The 24,834-nt window shown below is 40.3% G+C and overlaps 1 protein-coding gene across 3 annotated transcripts in view; it reads left to right on the top strand.

Moving 5' to 3' along the window:
• LOC132913935 (LIM domain-binding protein 2) overlaps positions 1-24,834 on the top strand; it is a 133,667-nt gene that overhangs the window by 2,381 nt on the left and 106,452 nt on the right. For 2 of the 3 annotated variants that reach the window (XM_060972617.1, XM_060972615.1), the window contains exon 2: positions 2,746-3,397. In XM_060972617.1, the coding sequence (XP_060828600.1) occupies positions 2,746-3,397 (652 nt within the window). Of the gene's footprint in view, positions 1-709; positions 2,025-2,745; positions 3,398-24,834 lie in introns of those variants that run through there. The other variant, XM_060972616.1, reaches the window with a different exon arrangement.

Raw genomic sequence — 24,834 nt, 5'->3', positions numbered from 1 at the left:
GGAGGAAGTGTGATAAATAATAGCGAGCGGGAGAGTAGTGCTTTGGAGGACGCGTGTTGGCCGGTCGTTCCGTTGTTGCGTGTGATTGTTTTCTCACCTAACTTGGCCCGCTCTGGTGCATCGCTCTTTACGAACTGAGCCGGCATCTCATGTTGTTTACAAATCAAGGCGATTACGTTACTGCACGTCCTGTACACACTGTGTTACTCGCATGCAACAGGCGACACCGCGTTGCCAAAGTTTCCTCTTGATTAATCGATCGGAAATTACAGCCGGTCAGAGTGATACCTCTCAAGGATTTGAATGAATCGCGCGGTTCACTGATAGACGCAGAAGAGACATTGAGAGAAACCGAGGAAGAAGGAACGAAGCGCAGAAGAGCGCGGCGCATTGGCGTAGAGCCGGCAAGAACGGTCGCGTCTAGGGAAAAATCGGTGAATAGTTTCGGGTGCACGCGCAAGGAATATCAGCCGTGTAATTACGCGAAGGTAGCGCGCGGCTTAGAATCAATACGACTGGATTACTTAGGCGACGGTTTAACTCCGAGGATCGAGAGAAAGCGTGGCTAATAGCCGACGAAACACGCGTGTCTAGCGGCCGAACGATTTTTCGACTGGCGTGTAAAGGCACAAGGCAAACGACGCAGAAAAGACGAGCTGCACTACGGAGCTGCTGCGTATGCCTTGATGGGGTGTGCTTTCAGTGTGTTTGGGCGGGGTGTGAGGCAGTCGTTGCTGCCGCGTCGGCTCATGCAGCCGGTCTGTTAAAAATGGCAGCGTCTTCCGATTTTTATGTATCGGATAACAATTATTGGCTACGACCGAGGAAGAAATCCAGTTGACACCCGGGCGCGGGCAGTTAGGAGGGACAGTGAGTACTGAACACGTGGTCCGTTGAGGGAGCAGCTAGTCTAGTTTACTACTAGGTGCGTGTGTCGACTAGCTACACCCCTGGCGCACGTGCGTACGTGTATTTCCGCGAGTCGTCGCGAACGGTGCACGTGTGAGTGACAAATCGCGAGTGAAAGTGCTGGAGACTAGTGACTTTTTTTCGTGCCGTCACGCGTTCCTCACAGGCTTCCTGTATTTTCATTCGCGAAACCTGTCTTGACAGTTAAAACCTGACGTTTCGGAACGTCTGTGTCGATACAATCACGTTCGTCCAGTGTTTACCATGTATCTTTACCTTATGGGTAATTAAATCAATGAAGTATACGTATGGTAGACAAAAATTCGATCTTTCTAACGGTTACGGAGAATTATTACGATTCGTTCGATGTAAATTAATGCGTGGTTAAAAACCTTCGGTAAATACGAATACGAATACGAATGCTGTGGCGCCACCTGCACGCTACGTCCCTGGCAAGGGTCGTCTGTTGACTCTGGTGGTGTTTATTCGCGCTTGCCTCTTCTCTCTCTCTCTCACTTTCTCTCTCTTGCACCGAGTCATTTGTGTTTGGACGATCGCGAATTTTTTTGCAATGTGACGAGAAAATGAATGAAGATTAGCGTGATGTCGGACCTGTGCACGCGCCTAACAGTGGGTGCGCGCCTGGATCTCGACTCGAAACTTGGTGGAACGTCTTGAAACAGGTCGAAAATCAGCATGAAAATGCCGGCAACGCGACAGTACAGGTGCCCATTGTTATTCGCAGCTTTCACAGTTTTCGATGAGACGGTGCGTCGACAGACTGCGAATCCGGACTCCTGAAAAGTATCGTGAATCGTGCTTCGTGCGCTTTAAGTCCCCTCGCCGTCGGTGGGACTCGCGAAACGCGTTTTAACCGCACTATAGGTTAGGTTACCGGCACATAACCTTAATTCAATTCTAAGGAAAACTCGAGTTGTTACACATGCAGGAATTGAGACGTGACCTTCTTGTGATCTCGTTCAATTGAGAATTAAGCGTATCTAGGAAGATTGACCTTTTCTTTGCCAAGTGCTGATTCCTACATTGTGGGTGATCGGTGCAATGGAATGATCTGGGTGACCATAGGACAATGAAGGCCAATGGGACAAACAATGGTGATTTTACTCTGCTTCTCTGTTTTCTAGAATTCTTTAGAAATGCTATATTATATATTGCTTTACGTAAAGTGGCTTTAATATAAGCATCAGAGTTGTTTATTATTAGACTACTATTGGAGTTGTTTACATGCATCGATATGCTATTCTCATAAGTGTAGCTTATACGAGATTGCTTAAAAAGGTTATTGTGTTAAATATAGATAGAATATAAATATAATAGTGAAGCTAATTACTTGTATCGCACATAAATAAGCTTGATAACTAAATGAATCGCTAGAATCTTTACGTACTACATGAAAACATTTATATATTGAAGATTTTATACATTATAAGTGTATCTGTATCTATAAGAATGTGCAATATTGAAGGTAATAAGAGGAATAGTATGAAATAATGGAATTGTAATGAATATATTATATCGGTATAATAGTATATCATTATATATACTATTCCAATATTACTTCTCTTGTCTTTTGGTACCTATGTATATGTACTAATACGTATATTATATTATAACATACTTCATTTTGGTATTTCTGTAACATCATAACGGTTAATCCGTAATATAACAGAAAGAATTCCTTTATGTTTTAGAATCTTTGTACTTCCAAGTGTACGCACCATAGTATAACACATTTAATTCTTACGTTCTTGTAATATGAAGTCAATTACTCTAAAGTATAACAGATATAACATCATGAATTGTTTAAATTTTCAGGCTGTAGCCGCCTAAACACGCCATTGGCAGCCACTACCACGCTGGAGGATCCGGGAACACCAGCCTCTTGGAAGGGCCCGCCGCCCGGCTCGGAGGCATCGCCTTTTACACCCAACTCCGTTGGCCAGGGTGGTGGCCCTGGCTCCGGTCCTTACAACAGTACAGGTGGTCCACCGAGTAATGCGGCCTTCCAGGGTCCAAGTCCTTTCCCGGGTGGTGCTGGTAGTCCAGCAGGGGCACCACCCTATCAAGGTCCGCCTCCTGGTTCTGCGACTCCTCAATATACTGCCTCGCCAGCGCCTAGTGGTTCCTCGACACCTGGTCCCGGACCACCGCCGAATTCTTCGGGCTTCCCTCCGCCGCCGAATAATTCCGGGCCACCATATAATGGGCCCGGACCGAGCCCGTTCGGATCGCCATCTGGCGGGCCACCGCAATTCGTCGGTCGACCCGGTTCCTCAGGACCGCCGTTCGTACCTCCGGGAGCAGGGAATCCCCATTTTCCTTCGCATGGTCAACCGTTTGGCGGTCCCCAGTACGGTATGCCACCCGGAAGTCCATTCGGACCAGGTCATCCGATGACAGGACCTATTGGACCTGGACATCCTGCGATGATGGGTCCTGGCGGTCCCGTCGACAGGATAGAGCAAGGGTAAGTGTTGATTATATTATGCTCTCGACGTGTTACTTATCAATTATGATGTATATGAGAGATCTGACTGGATGCAATTGTAAGTTAAAGTTTTGGGAATTTAAATTTAATTGTGTGTTTTTACTTTTGAAGGTATGATACATCGTATTTCACTGTCAATAAAAGTGTAACTTGATTTTCAGTTAAGATATATTTCTATCGGTTTAAGAAATACATTGATTTATATCACTATGATATATCGCCAATTAGTAATGGTCTTGAGTTAATCCTTCCAGGATCGAATTTTCTTTGGACCGTAACAATGTTCTTTTCTTTTTATCGATTATCAATGTAGGTTTATGTAGATCTATTGATGTTATTAATCACCGAAATTTAAGTAATTAAAAATTAATAAATAAGATACGGATGGATTAACTAGAGACGATAGAGATATATTTGATGAGTAACACGTTCGATCGAACTTATCGAATAAATAGTCTTAGAGCTTGTAGATTACTCCTCGATCAACGGAGTACGTAGTGTATTTGATAATGCATCTTGATAAGTCTGAAGCTGTACTCTGATTGCTATAAGGGAGAACGTTGCGTTCAGCAATGATATCACGCGTATTAAATCCAAATTCAATGGAATTAACGTTTTTTACTTGAACACGATACCATCGATAGGCTTTCGACGGTTTAGAATATAGAAACGTTGTCGCTATTAGCGTGTAAAACATAAGAGCACCACGTGTCTGACGTTGTCGGACTGCTAACATTCCTAGATAACACAGTCTACAGGTAGCCACCGTTATTTATCACTCGTCTCCCGGTTAGTCCGCATTCTTGCTGATAATCCTGCTTCGGCAGAGCTACGTTCTTGCCCTTTGAAAATGGTCTCGATCGTTTGCATCGACGTCAATGCTTCTGTAGTCGAACAACTCGTTTTCGAAATCAGTTACGTACTGAGAGAGAGCTTGTTTCAATGCTTCGATGCGATAAAAGCCACAAATGTTTCAGTAGACACATAGGGGTCGTCCATGTATCACCGGGAAAGTTATAAATAGGAACAAAAGCAGCAACTATTTCCGAACATTTTCGATAGCACTAGTAGGTAATAATCAAATTTCTTATAGACAGATCTTCCCCTTAGTCTTTGTAAATTGCTCAAAATAATTAGAGAGTCGCTACGACGAATGATTCTGGTGTGAACAGAACAGAAAAAATTCTACAGTCTTGAAAGTTTGACCAATTTTTATCAATAAAGAAGGAAGTTACGTTTCTTCAAATTTCTCAGATTGAGAAGCACTGTGCTTCTTAAAATACGATTCCATCAAATTCAGATCGAAGATAAATTTTTTTCCCCGTTAGTTGCCAAATTTTTTCGCGATCGTTGCCAGATACTGTGAAAACATATTGTTTGTTAAGTATCGTTTTTCCAAACGGAGCTAGATATCGCGTGTGCAGACGAAACCTGTAATGAACGGCGCCAGCAGCGAGTCACTCGGTGCTAAACTTGGCAGCCGTGTTAGTGATTCACTATCTCCGATCTAGATTATTGATGCAGTGAAAAAATCACACGTTATCGAGTCACTCGAAAGAATTGACGTTTCGAGAGTTCGTATCATGCGTCGGAGTTGTCGCCGTGTACACGTACTATAATTTATACAAGAGCGAACCGGACCACGAGAGAACTACGTAAACCAGTTTTTCGAATAGTTTTAGTAACAAACGTCTCTGAAGGCGTGACTCGATCGGTGGCTAAATCCGGCGAGGGCGCATTATTCGAATTTCCTCGTGCCGATAACTTCAAAACTGGAGTATTCGAATTAGAAAAAGAAGAACTTGCGAGTCGAGTAATAAGGTACGCGACGAGAACGAGAGATATAGGAACTGTCCGAGGAGATTTTTAACCGCGCGTTACACGCGAAACCATCGACGTGTCTTTCACTGAGTGCGTGGGCACGCGTGAATTCCTCACGCGTGTGTTTACGCGTGTTCGAGTTTACAAGTGTCTTAAATCTTTGTAAACTGTTGAACGAATCGTGGGAGTACGAGGAAAAGCTGGTGAATTGGAAATGACGGACTCGAAGATTTCGTTATACTGTAAAATTTGGGGCAATCAAGTATTTGCGCATTTAGGATATCTTCAAGATTAGCACGAAAGATCACAAATTTAGATAACGCGTTTATTGAGATAAGAAAATCGATGACATTAATGATTTTAAATTGTGCAATTATGAGAGAAGATTAGCATTATTCAAAATGATAAACTCTTGAGCTTTGTTGTTTGTTAAAATTTCGAAAGCTTTTCGATAGCCTTCCGAATGTATCTAAAATCAACGCGAATGATTAAGAATTCAGATAATACAGATCATTGAGTAAATATGATTGATGAAAGCTCTGTCATCAGAGTAATCTCTTGATTGACAAGAAAATCGGCGGCATTTACGGAGCCGCTAAACCTGTTAGTAATTGATATCATATAAAATTTATTACCGTCTGTAATCACGAAAGACAGAGTTTCCTTCTTTCGGGTTTCATTTAGGACACGTGAGTCACATAAACAACCGTCGTTTAATGAAGATTTATAAAACGACAATGATAAGATTGCGGCAGATACAGGTCTCCTAATATGAATTTTAATTTCTGTCAAGCTTTAACAAACTCCTGGTAGTCCTATAATTTTCCTGACATTGAATAATCGGTCTACCTGTCGCAACTTGGTTCGTACTTGTACCCTCTACCTTTTCTCTTCGACCCCTCTTTCACGGATAACGCGATCTACAACGAAAGAATTGAAGGATTTTTGCCAATAAGGAGCAGCACTGATATTTGGATTTTCTACTTGGTAAAAAAAGAATTATTTAAATTATTCAAAATTATTGGAAAAGGAAGAAGTGTATGGTTTATTACTAGCAAAAGTTTATTACTAGGAGTATTAGCCGACGACTGATCTTCACTTGGTTTTCATGGGTTTTCTTTAATTACTGGTAAGTGATGCTGCCACTTCATTGCAGTAAGAAAAATTAATCTTGGAAGAATCAGTTGATTTTTTAATTTTTCTTTATTTTTCCTTCTTCTTTTGTCCCTATAGTACAATAACTAGGAATACGTATCGTTAAAGGTAGAATAAAATAACGATGTTACATTCTTGGCAGGGATTGTACCGCGGGAGGTGACGCCATACTTTTGTAGGAGGTAGTACGCGACCCACCTCCCCTGTTCTCCCTAAACCCTCCTAGCCACCCCGTGTTACGGAGGGCGGGTGAACCAACGAGTGGAGGTAGTGTGGGGGGGCATCAGGGTGGTACGAAGGTTCTCATATTTCCTGTATTTTAATTTTTCACGATATTTCACTGGTATCTGACCGTCTGTAAATTATTTACTCTTTACCATTCGTTTTCCTTCGTTTTATGTTGCACATTTGTTCCTTATCGCGTAGAGTATTAGGGTAAGTCGCACTCAAGACTAGAGGCGCGATTAGCTTGATATGACTGGATCGATAGAACGTGTCAAGGATGCGTCTGGAAATCGAGATATTGTGACACTGACGATCGTTGGCTTTGTCGTAAGCTTTTGACGTCAGTTAGTTTCCATTGATTTAGAAAACTGATCGTTGATAATTTGGACAGTTGGATAAACTGATTAAAACTGTTCGCCTGACTTCGAAAATGGCTGTCGTTTGACTTTTGTACATTATAAAATTACGTTTGAGAACTTGACGATTCAAGATTTCAAAAATTTCAATTGTTGATATCTGAAAATTCGAAGATTCGAATTTGTAAAAACACGAATTCAGAATTAACACTGGAAAATTCAGAACGTTAAATTTTAAAAAACATGAATCGTTAATATTTAAAAACATGGATCGTCGATACGCGAAAATTCCAAACATGCAAATTTGAAAGAGGCTCAAGTAATTGATGTTAAAAAATCCAAATTTTCAAAAACACAAAAATTAATTAACCGTTGTCTTTTTTATCGCGATATTAAAAAGTTTGTTGAGAACCACTCGAGCTGCCTGCCCCTTCCTGCTCTTCCTTGCTTCTCGGGTTTGGGTTGGGAGAGCGAAGAGGGATGGGGCCGAGGGGTGTAGATGGTGGCAGGAGCAGAGCGAGGGGGGGGCTAGGGGGCTATAGGTGTAGGTAGAAAAGCGAGGATGGGGTGGCGATCCGTCGGTCTGGGCCCAGCAGCTTCGCTCGTGCGTCCGCGCCACACCACCGTTTACACTTTCCCGTGTAAAGGAATCTTGGAACCGTCGGGATCTCTGCCCGTTGCGTTTCGTTACCGTTTGTCTCAGGTCGTGGTCGAGCCGCGGTTCCACGCTGTTACTCTCGGAGCATTTGAGAAAACGAGCACGAGAAATTCGTATCGCTTTATAGCGGCCGCTCAGCCGCAACGAGGGTTTGTTTATACCGCGTTCTTACCACGGAGCACATAATTGATCGGTATCCCATAGAAACCTCGCGTTTCCGGTCTGCGTTCTGCACTCGTGGATCTTGAGTGCGATGAGTCGGATCTCCGCTGCAATAAGGTGGTTTGCACGATCCTTAAGGTTGCTATCTCTTCTCGAAAAGTTGCGGAGTATAACTTTTTCCACGCTCATGTAACGCAAGACTAATTAGACAAGCTCACGGCATAGGTATATCGTGCGATGTTCCTGGATTTCTTTAAGAAAGTTCTAAAGATTCTTATCTTTGTACGAATATCACAGGGGAGAGATAAGATGAATTTCGTCGTCTTGTCGTAAATTTCATGGAAATTTTAGAATTCGATACGCTGACGACAATTTCCATCGCAGTGAAGACGACGAAATGAATAAAAAGCGATAACAATTAACGTTCGAACGCGCCAACTGTAATTCGCATAGGAAGTGCGTGGTATTCATAACTAGTTTCATATCCGCGGCAAATTTTCCCATTCGCCAGTTGGAAAATATTATTGTTAATTAATTGTTAATTAATTTGTGACATAACAGTTACGTGATGTTTGTTTTCTCGAGAAAAAGGAGAGTGTAATTAATATAGACGTACAATTACAAAACAGCACTTGTTAGGGGCTGTGTTAGGAGAAAATTGATCGACCACTCTGCTCGTATTTAACAATGCAAATAAAAGTAGAATCAAACTTTTCAGTTTTGTTTGCCGAATCTCGCAGTAGTGCTAATTGAATCTCAAAATGTTTCGTATGACACGCGCAATATATTGATAAAATGTGTCTAAAATCGTTCGTAACTATAATGATACGTCAGTCTTCACGAAAGTCCATATTCTTTTCGTGCATTATTAGCTGCGATGGCGGTGCACCGAGGAAAGAGATAGTATTGATTTTTACCGATATTTAGCCGTGGAATTATCCCCTCTCTCTTTCTCTCTCTATGTCTCTTTTTCTTTCTTTTGCCAGCTCTTTCTCTCCTTATAGCCGTCTGCTTCCTTTTGCTTCCTCGATCCTCCCCTTTTCGTCTCAGCCCCCCTCTAACTACCCCTCTTTTCATCTAGCTGCTTCACCCTTGTCCCCCTCAGGGCCACCCTCCGCAGGCTGCGGCACCCTTCGCGAATCCTGGAGGAAACTAGGTGCCGGGAACGGAAAATCTGAATACCTATGACCCAGAAGAACGTTTCTATGCTAAGTACACGTTGAGCAACGACGAAAAAACCTCTGTTCAAACCAATCATCCCCCTTCGACCAAATAATCCTACACTGGCTGACAACGGGTCACTAGCTGATGAAGGGTGGAGCAAGAGTTTGGTGGTCCTAATTAAAATAGATGTCGAGGGTGTGTTTCTATTAGGTGTCGGTGTGTTTTTTATAATTGAATGATAATGGATGAGCTGTTAGGTGACAAGATTGTTGATGTTTTGGTTACTGTAGATTGGTCTGTTAACCCTTTGCGGTTTGAAGTGGAGTTGGATTCCACACTGTACTTTCTTCTATTTCTTTTACTTCTAACTTATAACGTAAATTTTCTTATGGCAATTGTTTCTACCGAGTTACACTCACGATACTGATGTTAGATACGGCAGACGCAGATTGTATCGTCCGTAACGATGTTTAGTTTCAATCCTGCCTTGTACTTCAGTTTTCCAACGAGAATCACGAGTTACGTATTCGATATTTCAATGGTTGTATCTGTTGTACAATTATGTTACAGCAGTGAATCGTTAAAACTCGTTTCATTGCCTATTAAAGAGATCTTTGGGACTAATATGTGTACGTAATTGTAATGGCCTTTGGGATCGTTTACAAATTTGAGCAACGATTTTAAATATAGAGGAAAGTGGATATTACCTGTGCAAGAGCGAGTTGGCCAAGTTTCACCGACTCGGCGAGAAACATTATCGACTATCCGTATTCTTCCCCTGTTGTTCTTAGTCAGGAAGCAAACCTTGTCCTTTTTTCGGTACTCCTGGCGACCTCTGTTCGGCCTAAGCTGGAATCGCACGTAGCGACACGATCTTCGGGTACGGCAGCTTTGCACTCGGGGATTCTCTAATCGACGCGAGTTTAGCAAGAAAATACTCTGCCAGTAGCCTTTGGAAATGGGAACCTCTAATTTATAAGGCCAAGATGAGCCAGTTGTGGGTGGAAGGAGAAACGAAGATAGAGAAAGAGCGGCTCTTACTAAAATTCAAAAGTTCCTCGACGAAGTTTACGATGCCGTCTAGCCGGCGCGTCGCTGAGATTCTCTGTCTCCCCGGCTTGTTCCCTTCCCCTTTCTGTCTCTGCTTCATATCTTTTCTAGATCTGTCGTCTGACGATTTTCTGTGGCCATAGAACACGTGAACATTCGAATCTTTGCTTTGGAACGATCAATTTCATTCATGGTAGTCTCTGAGGATTAACATTGCAACCATAAATGATAAAAGTGTAGAATTTGTAGTAAAAAAATACAAACGGAGGACACATGAAACTTTTATCCCTGTATTTTACTAAAAGTCGTTGTACATTTCCCAAATTCCGCAGATCTATAAAACATCTATAAAGTATTGGATATTAGTTACTCACTGACTATTCTCATGATTCTGCTATTAATAAGAACGATTATATCGAAGTTCCTCGAGCGAACGTGATCCCGAGGCACGGATGGACGTCGGTTTTAATCGACGAACAGGATGAAAAAGGCGTCGCTTAGGATCGTCGTGGGCGTCCGGGAAAATAAATGTCCACGTTAAATATTCATACAGCAACGCTGCTTTAAAATTACAGGTTAATACAACGAGACGCGAATCTCAATATATTATTCACGCATCACCGGTCATTCGATTTCCATAGGTCCTCGATGGAAGGGCTACCTGCTGACTATCCTGAATCGAGCTTGGCGAAACTGATAATCATGTTAGAGCCCGATCGAAATCGTAAATACCGCCATTCGTATCTGATCGTATACTCTGATCGAGAAGATAATTAAAGTCACTGTTTATTATGTTTGCAATTTCTCACGAAAGTACTTGAACGCTTACGGTAGAAACTCTTTATGTATATTATATAATACGTATAATGTATTTATGAATGGTCGAATACACCTCCCATCAGCTACTGTATCCTGGAGCATATATTTCGAAATTTGAATCCTGCAATTGTCGAATTCCTTATGTTTCGATTTCGTTTTCGTTTCAGTCAAGGAAAAGTCAAGTTTCTAATGTTTTGAGAAGATTCGTTTAACTTAAGAATTCTTCTTTAAAATAACCGAAGGAATGGTTAAATGAGGATTGAAAGAAGATTAAACTGCACTTGATCACTGTATACGTTCGAAGCAAAGAAATATATCATTATATGGTCGATAAATAAAGAGTTACAGGCAGAACGCATTCTAATGTAACGAGCAGTAGCACCGGAGATAGCTCGGTAGGTCGCTGACCATACCTAACATTTAATGCCGGTGTACCGTTATACACGGTCTGTGGGGTGCCAATCGTTTCTTATCCGGATTAAAACTCGTTAAGGCGCCCTGCACACCCTCAGGGATAAAGCAGTTTATGACACTCAATATATTCCGGGCTGCGTTTGTGTATTAGCACCGTGACGAAAACTAGGGTTTTTTCGAGATATTGTATACCTGTCGTCTGTAGACATACCAACCATAAAATAAGCAGTAAAATAATACAAGAATACAAACTATTAGAGTAGGTAAAATAACCAATTTATCAATTTTCATAGCTACCGAAGTACATAGTTCAGGTTCATAGTTATAATATTTAATGTTTGAAACAAGTTCTTCTTTCGACTTTATTTCTTTAACTCTATTCATGAAAAACATAAATAAACACGGGCACGTGTAGTGTATAATATTTATAATCTTATAATCTTATTTTGGTACCAAAATAGAATTTAACTTCTGTTTGTAAAATGAAAATATTAGGAATTATGTAGAAACAATAGAGTACGATGCAGTGGATTGGCGACGGTGCATCTACATCGGTGTTCGAATGTTCGTGCCCCTTATATGCCACAAGGGAATGAGTCACTCTCAATTCTTAGCACAATCGCACATCTGGTCATAGACGGATTGTCCTCGTTCCTGGGGTTCACGGATGTTGTAGTCCGGCTGGTACTTCCGACTTGAACAAACCAGGCTATAAGGGATGAAAAGTACGAACACACGTGCTTTAGTCGTAGGATTTCTTTTGAATAATTGAAGATATTATTTAACACTAGAACTATGAAACTAATCGAAACGACTAGCATGATATTTTTTGTAGAACATTTACTTAAACCTTAGTAGTTTTTGGTTTTAAGTTGTTAATCCTTTCGGTTTGTATTCTAACATTGTATTTAGCGATATATAATAACACAGACTATAATATAAATTCTTCAAGTTTGAAAAAATTAGATTAAGCATAATTTTAGAAAATTCGACGTGTAGTCCTATTTATAGCGGAATCAAAAGTTTTCTGAAAGTTACTTTATCGTGAAACGCAACATTCTACATTAGTCACGGCGTGTTTAATTCATTTATATTATACGCAGAAAGAAATAGTTGTCGATTCATTCGATGTGTTAGAAGGACAAACAGAGCAGATGATAGAAAATACTTGGATCGAAAAGATAAATGGAAGTTGCTCGACTTTCTATTAAGCGGTTTCGATCGACAGAAACGATTAAAAGAATCGAAACTTTGTTAAGAAGTTAACGGACTCGAATATCTTCGTCTGGCGCCTTGCTTCGGTCGAGGAAATTCTTGGACGTGTTGAAATACCTGGACAGAGGTCGCATTTGTGCTAATTGCATGGGAAGCGAGGCCGAGGGGATAACCCATGGGGAGAAGTGCCGCAGGTGGGATAAATGGTCATGGTAAACGCGTCAACTTTGTAACGAGGGAGACCGGAGAAAAGTCTCTCGAATCAGGTTCAAAATTATGATAATGTTCCAAGGTTAGTGGACTTTGTAGATGGAAATTTTTTTGTGAAATCATAAAAATTAGAAGTTTCACAGATGTGGTTATCTCCAATCTCAATGAAATTTGGTAATGGCGATTAATTTTATATGTTCGATAAACGAAACTGTAATTATGAAAAAGATAATTTATAGAGCTGTTCATATCCCCGCGTTAACATATTGGAATACAATTATTAATTAAATTCGTTGCTACAGTACGTTATGATATATATTTTAGATATATATATTTTTCTCATAATTAGCCAATCATTCGCAGCTAAAATTCATCATTCACGTAAAAGTATCACCGCATCAAGTTTCATTGAAATCAACGAAGACCACACCAAACGCATCCTCCGTTAGACCTTCCGTTTATTCTACATTTCAATCGGAGTCGTCGATTCGATGGTTTCACAGGAAACTTTATAAAACGTGAAACGAATCGAACTCGCTTAGAGAGCGCAATGAAACAATTAATAGTAGCCGGAGAGAGAAAAGAAAAAGAGAATCGGGGTCTTTCCGCAAACGGGGATTGAGTTCCTCGGGAAATCATTATTTCGTCCGGCTTTGCGCGTTTCCCGGCGTTTTCCATTTCTTCGGCAATTTCCGGTTCTTTCTCCGTGCGGCGGTCGCGCCGCGAGCTACTCGATCCTTCTCATCGAAAGCAGGGCTCTCCCCTTTCCTAACCAACGAATGCGACGTGAGTCATTAGCGCAGGTCACGGCGTTATTAAAGACAATGAAGCAAACTTTATACGAGCGGGGGTACGGGGCCAATTACTTGGCAATTAGTCGAGCGAGCAACAAGTGAGCATCGCCACGAACCTCTCTCCATCTCTCTCTTCCTTTCTTCGTCTTCTATTCAGACCACCTTCTCGTTCGCGTCTTTCCCTCCATCGTAGACCTCCGTCACGTTCCTCGTGACACGATTGGCGATGCCCATTCGATTCTTTGTCCTGCAACTTTTCCACCGAATTTAATCGTACACAGTCTGAAATCGAGCTTGGTTATTCTTCGGCTGAGGCGTCTCGGACGACTCAGAAGTCTTTCTCGAATTAAGGATACATTATTCTCTGATGGCTTGGATCAAATTTTTTTAATTTTCCTAAAACTTTGAAAAGTGTGTACTTAAAATGTTTCACAGAAAGTAATCGATGACGAATACGATCGTAAAACATGGAATATATGTGGCTGTTACAATATAGAATTAAGTTGTAATGAAAGGTCATTTCATGTAATGAACAGTTAGTTCTATTTTTTAATTTTATTACTGACATCATAACAAAATATTGCCATATTTTCCGCGACGAGTATACTCATCAAAAACAGCTAACTGGTCAAAGGCCATCGTTTCCTTTGCAGACTTTAACAGCCCATTTATATTATTCAATTTTGTTTTTCAATATTGCGACTATGAAAGCAGATCGGAAGGATACGTTCAGTGTTTTTTGTCGTTACCATTTCTTTCATCAGGATTCTGCAGATTTTAAGAAAATTGAGAAGAAAAAGTTGTCCCATTAATTGATTGCGTGTAACGTTTTGTTCCACGACGTGTGATGCATAGGCTATTCGATTGATGGAGACTAGAGTATGCTTGGGAACTTTCGCTAATTGCGGCACGTTAGATTCCATAAAAAGATCTTCCTTCGATCGTCGATCGAGGAAACTGATTCTGCCTGTCCTACCGGTGCTGATTTCACTTGGGACTCATTAACACGTCCGTAATTGGATGTACCGTTGTAATTGCGAATCACGTGAACGCAACCTGGAATCTGGTCTTCTGCCAGACTTTTAAAAATGTTTCCTGACCCGTTATAACTAGAGTTTCAACCTTTTTAGTTTTTACCATATCCATCGACCAGTGTCTCGTGTAGATTTATTTCCAAGTGGTATTTCTGTTACAGGCTTGTAACATCTATCCCTATTAAATTCTTTCTTTTATTAATATCTATTGTACAAATAATTGATAATATCGAGTTGCATCGACGCTGTGCGTCCCACGTAGTATTAAAATATTAATAATACAATGTTTATTGACCCGATTTCTCTAAAGACTGATAAATTTCCAGTACCTCGATTTACCGGCATTGCGTCGCGGACAACATTCATTTTTACGCGTTTATTCCAGAACGATCAAATAATCCCGGCGAATACAATTTTAAGCAAACAGCTACCCTCATTATTTATGACCACTAGACGGCTGCAATAAAAATAATGATGTTGCGCTACAGTCCCTGGCACGAAAATCAATGAAGCAATTAAATTGATAAGTTTGTCTCGTTATATTTTCATTCTTTTGTCGCAGTAATCAAACCTGCAAAATTATGTCTCACCACACATGCTTTAATTTCACCCTTCTCCATGTACTTGACTTTCGGCCATGTCGCCAGAACTTAGAATTTTAATTATAATTGTTACCCCGTTGTATCCAACCTCATGCGAATACGTTCGGTTTTCACAGATAGTTAAAAAACTCGCGGCTCTAATTATAACCTCTTCAATTTTGATTTCACGGTTTCTAGATGAAATTTTCTCTGTATTTGCTCGTTTACAATTTTCGACTTCGACAGAGTCGTATTATGTACGTCCTTGAACATTTAGGTAGACACGAACAGCTCGCGAAAGGGTGCGAACGCGCGTACACTCTCGATCAAGAGCGATTTCGCACTTTTCGCGGTTTCATTTTGCGTGATGTTTTTCATTTAACGATTTCTCTGTGTGATTCGTTCTTTCCAATTTTGTTTACCGTTCATCGTATAGTATCAATGCAACTGTATATTTTTTATTTATTAACGGTAGTTTTTTATTTATCGAAAGCTAACGTCACATCGACCGTGTCGTTATTGACGACAGAAATGGATATTATTAGATATATTATTTCGGATTCCTAAGTTATACGGATACCAATACGTACCATACTTCGCTATAAATGTTTTTCTAATTACTACAAAGGTAAAAACACCGCTCTATCGGTTATTAATTAATACCGTTTTGTTTAAAGTTTGAAAAATATGAAACGGACGGAAGATATTTATTTTAATATCTAAAACTTGCTCGCCACTCTTTTGAGCGAGATCTTCCGTATCGTAAAACAGATATTTCATTTCTATTTCTCGATAAACATCTTTACTTTGTTCTATACGGTCATTTAATTTGACTAATGACGGCATTACTTAGTAGTCATAAGAGCTCTGACAGATCTTTCCCGCTTCGAAGATAGCAGGATACATCGAAGGCCTTCGCTTGTGCAGTTTAATTGATTTATGTCGATAACCGTTTCCGGAAGACATTTTATACGTTAATTATTAGTGCATGGCAATCTTGGAGGCACGCGTTACGAATTCATTAACTCGTATCGAGATATATTCCACAGATACTCTGATCGCTTACATTATTATCTTGCACCTACCAGTTTTATCGAACGACGATACCGCGTTTATAAACCACGATAGACCACTTAAAATCTTGTTCTCCTCGATGACCATTTCTCCCTCTTTCTCTCTCTCTCTCTCTTTCGATAGTTCTTTAATTGCCAACATTTTAATCGCACTACGTCATTTCGTTATTGCGGAACAAATTGCTGTATGATTGGCTGCTGTCCCCACTTTTTTCATCCGGAGAAATCTAATGTCGAATATTCCGAGAACTTCACCGCGAATATCTGGAAAAATACCGCCACTTTACATTCCTAAACGCTGGCCTGATTCCGATCGGCCATGAAAGTGTAAACGTTTCGCGATCTTGTGAAGACATAGGAGAAGCACGAGCATATAAATTTTTCAAACGATTAATAGGTTATGCGTAGACTGGATTTTTGGGAAATTTGCGGGTACAAGAGTACAAGGTAGAACGCGTATAAGATAGAAAATTGGAGTACTTATTATAGATAATATGTATTAGTTTCTATTTAAATTATAGATGGTACTTACAAGTTTTTATTTAAGTACCATCTCTTTAGTTATGTTTCTAAAAAATATAATATGAAAATGCTTTGTATGTGTGTGTTTTGTGGAATTGTACTCGAGCTTTGCATGCACGTATTTGATGAATATCAATATTGTGCATACAATAGTACATATACATATAACAAGTGTAGTGATTTGAATTGAATCTCAATTGACAAAGTACAAGCTGTAAGTTATAGATTTCTGTTACACGAAACTATTTTACATGTATTAGGACAATTATTAGCGTTATTAATAATTTACTAGCACTGGTTCAATGCTGGTACTAGTCCAACTGCGAAATCTTTAAGGGATGAAACACAAATGAGGGTGTAACGCGTTGAATCGAGATTTAGAAAATTTAACATAAAATTAGCGTGCAAATGGCTAGGAGAGGCTTCGTAAGTTCAAACGGTTCACATGGATAATTTGTTGCAAGGGGAAACATAGCGCGCATTGTTGTTCGCAACTGGCATTTACTAGTTGACATAATTGTCCCTCGCGTGCTTGTTCCAAGCACTCTCTACTCACCCCGCGAATTTTCCTTTGAGAAATATCCGACCCGAATACTCGCCAACTTAAAAAAGAACTTCTGTCTCTCAAGGTACGCGAATATTAATACGTCAAGCTCGCCTTGTCGTGTGTTTTGTTTGTTCGCAACTAAATTCGAACGAGGGAATAGTTGTCGCGATATAAAGGAGTATGTAAAACTATATGAAATATTGAAAGGTAAACACTGTAATATTTAATAGATGAAATTCTATTCCATTTATGGAAACTCCAATTTGCTAGTACTCGCAATTTATTAATTACTAAATTATTGTGCAAATGGATTTCAATGGAATTCTTGCATCGAAATAAACCTTGCATCATACTGACAATACTACAATACTTCCATTCAAACAAATTCTATGCATAAGCTTTGACTGCAAAAGAAAGGTCAAAGGAATTCAAGACTCGTTCACAATACCCAACATCTGAGCATCTGTAGCGTTTCTTACGTGAACCGAAAACTATTTGGTGGAAATGGCGAAAGTAAGAATAAAAGGTGCATCAACGTCGAAATGACAGGATAATATCTTCGATTGGCTGTGATGCAAAAGACTGGCGGCTACTTTTGCATCGCCCTGTACTAGCTACCTCCGGGGGTGGTAGGCGGAGGATGGGGCTGCGGCGGGCGTTTTTCAAATAATTACATCGAGCTGCGGTGGTGGTGGGTTGCCATGGCAACCGCAGTGCCTTCAGCATCCTACGACTGAAAGCAACCGGGCAACCGTGCGATGCAACCCGGTTCTCTTCCCTTGGTTCATACTTCGTGCTAGTTCCGAACGTTTCCCTGGACCATTTGTGTTTCAACAGAACGCTCCGATGTTGGATCGGACTAGCCGAGGAGCATGAATTACTGATCTGTAAATATACGTAATAATTAAAGATCACACGAAAAATATATCAGTCGATTTTTGTTGATTTTCAGACTTTTATATCGTCTGGCGGTATAGCTATAGTATATTTACATGAACTATGGCACATTTAGTATATTTTTTGATAAAAGTAGAGTTTGATAGAAGATCGTAGATGTGATTTTATCACGTTCTTCGCCTGTTCTTAAAAGCATTAGATAGAAGTTTTTGATCGAGATGAAAAATTCATGAGTTTATAGTCGAATGTTTGGAAGTAAATGAAAAATAGGTATTTCATTATGTAAATACGATGAAAATTTAAATTCCTGGTAAATTCGTTGCAGAATATTGTTTAATAAAGGTGTAAGGTAAAGGTGTAGGTCGAGGGAAATATAATTTTTATTTAGCTGCAAGAAGGTATTAGGACGAAATCACTAACAGCTTTTACGGCAGCGAGTTCTTCCTTACTTATTTCCTGTGTTACAGTAATATTCTGCGTGTCTAGTGATTATGAGATATATTCAAATTTGTTACACTGTTCCCTCTCTTAAAGCTCCTCCTGCACGATCGAACTAATATCATTAGAAAAATGTTGAAAATCGCAAGTCTTGATAAATTTTCTTACTTAACACGTCGAATGCCACGCTAATTTTCCAGAGATTTCCCGTGGCGCCACTATGGATTTTTTATTATGCGATGCATATAATGTTGAAATATTACCTACAAGAGATATGTTACGGTGTATAATTATCATTAATGAAGTTATCTTACAGAGGTTACCGGTGACCTCCGTGGCGCTGAAGTGCGATTTCACGCGATTCTCTTATTTTTTGCGGTTATCAATTGTCTCATACTGTTTCTTCTCGTTGCTAAATAATTTTTCCACGTTGTTACGTCCTTGGACCTACCATAAACCATAAACCATAAACCTTAAACCATAAACCACGATCCGTCCCTTGGTCAGTATGCTCACCATCTGTACAAACATACTTTTTCAGACCCGCAATAATCCTGAAGAACCGTCATAAGATTTAGCATTTTTTACTTTACTGTCAAGGACCGTAATTGCCATCGAACATCTGTCAAGTAGAAACGTTCCTTGGATTTATTGCTCATTAAGGTAAAACATGGGAAAAACGTGTTTTTCCTGTAGTCGCAATATATCTACGTAACAGATCTACATTTTATGTATAAATAAAACTATTTTTATGTTTTACACTAATATCGTCACACAATTGTAGTGACGATGGTAATAATACAAAATTTATAACTATTGGACATTTGTTCAAATTATGTATTTTTACTAATCTTGGTGCGCCGGCTACCGGTCACCTCCGTGGCATTCAACGAGTTAATCGATAAATTATCGTGCAAAATGACTCTGACAAAGACTATACACTCGTTGCTTAAATTATCTAATTCAATAAATTTAGTCTTAGTTTCATCAGAATATGTATGATGAAGTGTCCAATTACACTAGTTGCCAACGTTCATTTCGAATTGTGTCATTCTAATTTCAACTGATTAGGATAATCCTCCCAATGAGGAATTATTAGATCAGCTCTTAAAATGACGTAAAACGTCCATATCTCTTTTCCTCTGTGTGTCAAGTACAAACGATTTCTTTTTTAAGGGAAGATTAGGGTTAGTACTTTCAGTCCGTAAAGTTTCATCCACTATGACCTTGACTTCCGGGTAAAGTTCAGCCGAGCTTATTTCGCTGTTACGCAACATAACCAGTGAAGGAATCTTACGACTACGCCACGATCGTAAATTCTCTCCAGACGAGGTGTGCAAATGTTACAGTGCCATTGTACGATACCAGAGCAGCTGCAGTCAATTTCCCCAGACAGATGATCAACTTGCCCATGCAAATGGTTATTGCTAAGGAATTACGAATTAGCAGGTAAAGTTAGGAGAAAACTTAGTCTCTTCTCGTGTTCTTCAATTTAAATCCAATTTCAATCAATATGGGATTGATTACAACGTAATGAATCTTCAAACTCCTCCTCTGTGAAGAACAAGTAATGTGACTTATCGTGTTCACGCGCAATTAACTTAACTCCACTGTTTCAAAATTTACTTATCTTATCTTATAGAATAAAATATATATTTTCTTCCATAACTTCACCAATTTTCCCTACTTTCTGTTGTGCGAAGTGCATTGGCAAATAGGCAGCTTACATATATATATATAACAGTACAAGGTAAGATATCTTCTTTGAAACGTCCTAGACCGCCCGTACGATGCGACGTAAGGACTAAACGCTCAAAGTGTTAAGCTTCGTACGGTGAATACATCGACGTGCTAACTTTTCAGGACGCAAACACAGATCCGACGGTAATGCAAGCGGTGTAATAGAACGAAAAGGAATAGAGGAAGGAGGTTTCGCTTCGAGTCCGCGGAGAAGCTGGAGCGAAGCGTAATTTCGGTTCTAACCGTGACCACGGTCATCGGCTGGCGGTTCGCCTACGTAATACGTAGTAGTACATATAAGTGGTAGGTAGGTATGCGCAAACAGCAAACAAGAAGTAGCTACCGGCTGCTTCCACAGGTGGTCGGGTCACGAACTGACCCCACTCCAACCCCTTGTTTCCTCCTCGCGCTCGCACTCCCGCTTCCTTTCCTCTCTCGCTCTCTTACTCTCGCGACTCTTCGGAGTCCTGCTTGACCCGTTGCACGTCAGGTTAGGTGTGTAGGTCGCTAGTAGGTCGGCCAAGAGGTGGAAGAAGAGAGAGAAGGTGAGTTCGCGAGGGGCCATGTCGATTCGTAACGCAGACACGCCGTAAACCCCGACGTTTTAGCCACTTCCTGGCGCCGGCGGGGTAGTTCCCTTTCCTCCCTCCCTACCTCCCTCACTCTCTCTCTCTCTCTCTCTCTCTCTCTCTCTCTCTCTCTCCTCTATAGATGATCTTGCTTTCCTTCGAGTTTCGATGTCACGGGAGAACGATCGCAGGATCTGTTGTTTATTTTTAAACACGATAGAAAATAAACGATTGACTTTAAATGCGGACAGAAAGGGGATAAGAGAAACTTGGAATTGAGATTTAGATGAAACGATTAAGAGAGAAGATATTTTTAGAGAAGAGATGTCTCAAGCGAGATTAGAGGGTGGAAGAGACAAAATTTGTAGTGGTCTAATATTGGAATAGCAATTTGGATGAAGCAACGGAAGAGGAGATTTTTTATGGGAAAGCTTATATAGGACCGGGGTAACGAATGTTTGATATAGCTCAGCGTAACGTTGAAATAGGAATTTGGATGAAACAACGTTTGGAGAAAAGACTTTTTGAGGACAATCCTTGTGCTTGATTTTGGAAATTTGGAATTGAGCAATTAAAATAAGTAGGGAAGTTTGGGATATTGGAATAGATATTCGAATGAAGTAAGAGATATTCACGTTCACGCACAGTTGTAATGCAGGTTCTTATGTCTATAGCATGTTATCGTGATTTATCAAGAGGATCACCCGCTGCGTGAGCTACTGTGATTTTTCACGAATGTCTAATTGCTCGATAGCATGCTCAACCGCTAATGGGACAACGCGTGGTCAATTAAGGAATTGAGATTAACGAGGGAATTTTCGCAATGTGCAGATTATAAGAAAACTCCTTTGTAGTGTAGCATATCGAGACGCGAAATCTGCTTGTCACCGATAAGAACAAACAATTCGAGTGCAAGAAAATGAAATACGGTAGATTGTTGCGAGGAAAAGCAGAAGTGCCAATTACGTGGCGCCTAAACGATGACGTGGAATGACTGATGACGCGATTAACCGCGGAGGTTAATGTTCGCGCTGTTTTTCTTGCTGAATAACATCGCGATTGAATGCACTTTTTTCCTATCCTTGCTTTTCAGACCGGCATAGGTAGTTTGCTAGGAACTGTTAGCCCTTTGCTCGTTTCACTATTCTTGATGATGATTGCGGTAATGTAAAGTGATTTTGCAGCGGCTCGTGTTGAAGATTGAAAAGGTTTTTACGGGAATGTGATCAATGGGAAAAGGTAATAAAGGCAGAGGGTCTCTGAGGAAGATAGTGGGAAAAAGGTGAATTGTTCTTTTCTAGAAAAATCTCAACATTCGTTTGGATGACGTAAAAAGTTAATTCAAACGAGGAAACGACGTTTATCTTTTTTTAAAACGATTTAGAAGTTAGTGCGCGCACGCATGTGTGGAGGAATCGCGAGCCGCAAATTAAATTGTCATACATTATTTTGACAAACATTTGTCGTGTGTGCCGCATCGTCCAATAAAACGGAACAATTTACCGTGGCATTTAGACATAATTATAACTTAATGCGCACTCCGCTGTTTGCCATTGTAATTGCGCTGGTAACGACATTTAGGTTCGTTCACAATGACGCCGAATTATTCAGCGTGCGTCTTGTTTTATAACGCGAACAGTCCCCATTGATCGAATTTCCCTTGATCCCAAAATTAGTTGTAGGCTCGATTTATCACGGGATTCCGTGTACACTCGATTCCGTGTTCCTTTCCACTGAAAATTATTAGGATATTTTTTATACGTAATCGTAATCTTGACAGACAGTAACATGCGAAAAAAGATAGTAAATTCTTGTATGGCGTGAAAGGCTAGGAAGAAATTGTATTTGCAAAAAGGGCACTGCAATTACCTAGTACTCTGACTTTTCTGTATTACAGCTATAATGGCAAACTATGGCAAATCTAAGAGTCAAATAAAACGAGGGGACGTCATAATTTTATAAAATGGAATTGTATACGAGATATCAATTTTAAACTTCCCTCTGCTTGTGATTGTCCACTTAACTATTCATTTCATGACCTTGTAACCGAAAGAGACAATGAAGATTCTTAAAAGACAAGGAACAAACAGTCGTTAGACGGTGTGTACGTATTGGATGTAACACGATGGTGAAGCAAGGGGTCCTTGTGATGTAATAACACGAAACTACATCGTATCGCCTTAGGTGTGATAAAGAGGCCGCTTAATAGTACTACGGCCATTCATGCCGCGAGTCACCGGCAGCTTAGCGCTCTATTAATCACAGATTATTATTCATGCACCTACCGGTAGTCCGTGGTGCTTTTAGCGGCGCTGACTTTTGTCGCCCCATTGGCTTTAAGCTCTTCCCAGGCGCATCGTTCTCTCTCTTTCTCTCTAACTTTCTCTGCACACGCGCTGTTTGCATCCTCTTCTCCGCCTCGAGCCTCTCCACCTGGGATTCTTTCCGGTTCCTTTCGGTCCCGCTTCATTAACCACCGCGTGGTGGAAATGGAATCGGGAAGTTGGTTCCCCGAGAGTAAAAAGAGATCCGCCGATAGAGAGTGGCAGGATTCGTATCGTAGGAACGGTTAATTGATTTCCGCGGGAATCTTTGTTCCAGAGTTGTTTTGTTTGGATAAAGAGCCACTCGATCAATCGGCTCGAAGTTCACCTCTGGTTTTCGTGCTGTTAACCCATTTCGTGTGTCTTAAGTTATTCACTTATACTTCTTACATCGTCATGATGCTTTACAATTTTGTACAGAATTCGAGGATCTTTTATTATTATATTAGGTCGCGTGAAAAGTTTTTTTCGTTTTATAAGGAAATAATCGATGCACAACATTTTTCGTTTTATATTATTTTATCGAATTACGTATGATATTTTGTTGTACGTTCGACAGATTAGGTTTCATGTTTGTACAAAGATGCGTTGTTGTAAAAGACGTGTCTGTAAAAGAAAGACACTTTTCGGACAACCTAATAATTATCTAATCTAATAATATCGATGAACGATAAGCGGATTAGCATAGGAAAATCAAATTAACAGTGACATCACGAAAGTACTAATCATTAATAACCGTCATTGATACACTAACGTCGTGTGTTATTTATCTGGTTATACGTTTTACTTTTACCTTTTCACTTTTCGAATATTCGAAGACATTGAATTTCCTTACTAACCTGACAGAATTATATGTTATTAATCCTTCATGAATGTAACGCTGGAAACTAGTTATAGATTGCAATCTATATTAAGAAGTAGAGCGATTGAAAACACGTTTTGTCATTACGAAGAAATAAAATGGAATGACGTTGCTTTTATCTCCGCCCAACAAAAATTAACAAAACAGCTATGTAATTAATCTTCCCTTATCTAAAATTAGCCAGTATCATAATTGAAACTCAACGAAGCGAAATGCAGCGGTGCGACTTCGACACGAAAGATCTCAATCTCCCATTGACAGATTCTACCATCCACTACAATATAGATCGCCATACACGGTGTAGGATTTCCTTTCAGTAAGACACGCCGCGTTTTTATCGACGGGAGTCAACGAGACGCGACAAAAACTACGTTACAGCGAGAAAAAGACGGCGATATCTTTCCGCTATTCCCCTTCGTGGCTTGCTTCGAGCTTGCGAGGAAGAAGAGACAAAAAAAAACGTGTACCGTGGAAAAAAGTAGTTGTTCTCGGTTTTTTCTCTTCTCGATCCATCGAGCACGAGCGGAAAAAAACGACCCGCAGTCCCGGCGTCATCGTTCTGTTTTTTTCTTCACACGTGCACGCCATTCTCTCCTTCTCTCTCTCTTTCTCCTTCCTTTTTTCTCTCTTTTTCGCCTCGTCGTCCCTTTTCCTTTCGCGATGGCACTCGCTCTGCGTATCTGGAATACGAGTGACTATTCTTAGGAATACGGTTCTTACCGCGTGTCAATGTTTTCGTTCACGATGCCGCTGCTGGTATTCGTAGGCCGTCCACGTCACGGTTGT

This window comes from Bombus pascuorum, chromosome 14, assembly GCF_905332965.1.
Source record: "Bombus pascuorum chromosome 14, iyBomPasc1.1, whole genome shotgun sequence".
Lineage (NCBI taxonomy): Eukaryota > Metazoa > Arthropoda > Insecta > Hymenoptera > Apidae > Bombus > Bombus pascuorum.
The sequence above is the reverse complement of the archived record's forward strand: the minus strand, read 5'-3'. Positions and strand labels throughout refer to the sequence as shown.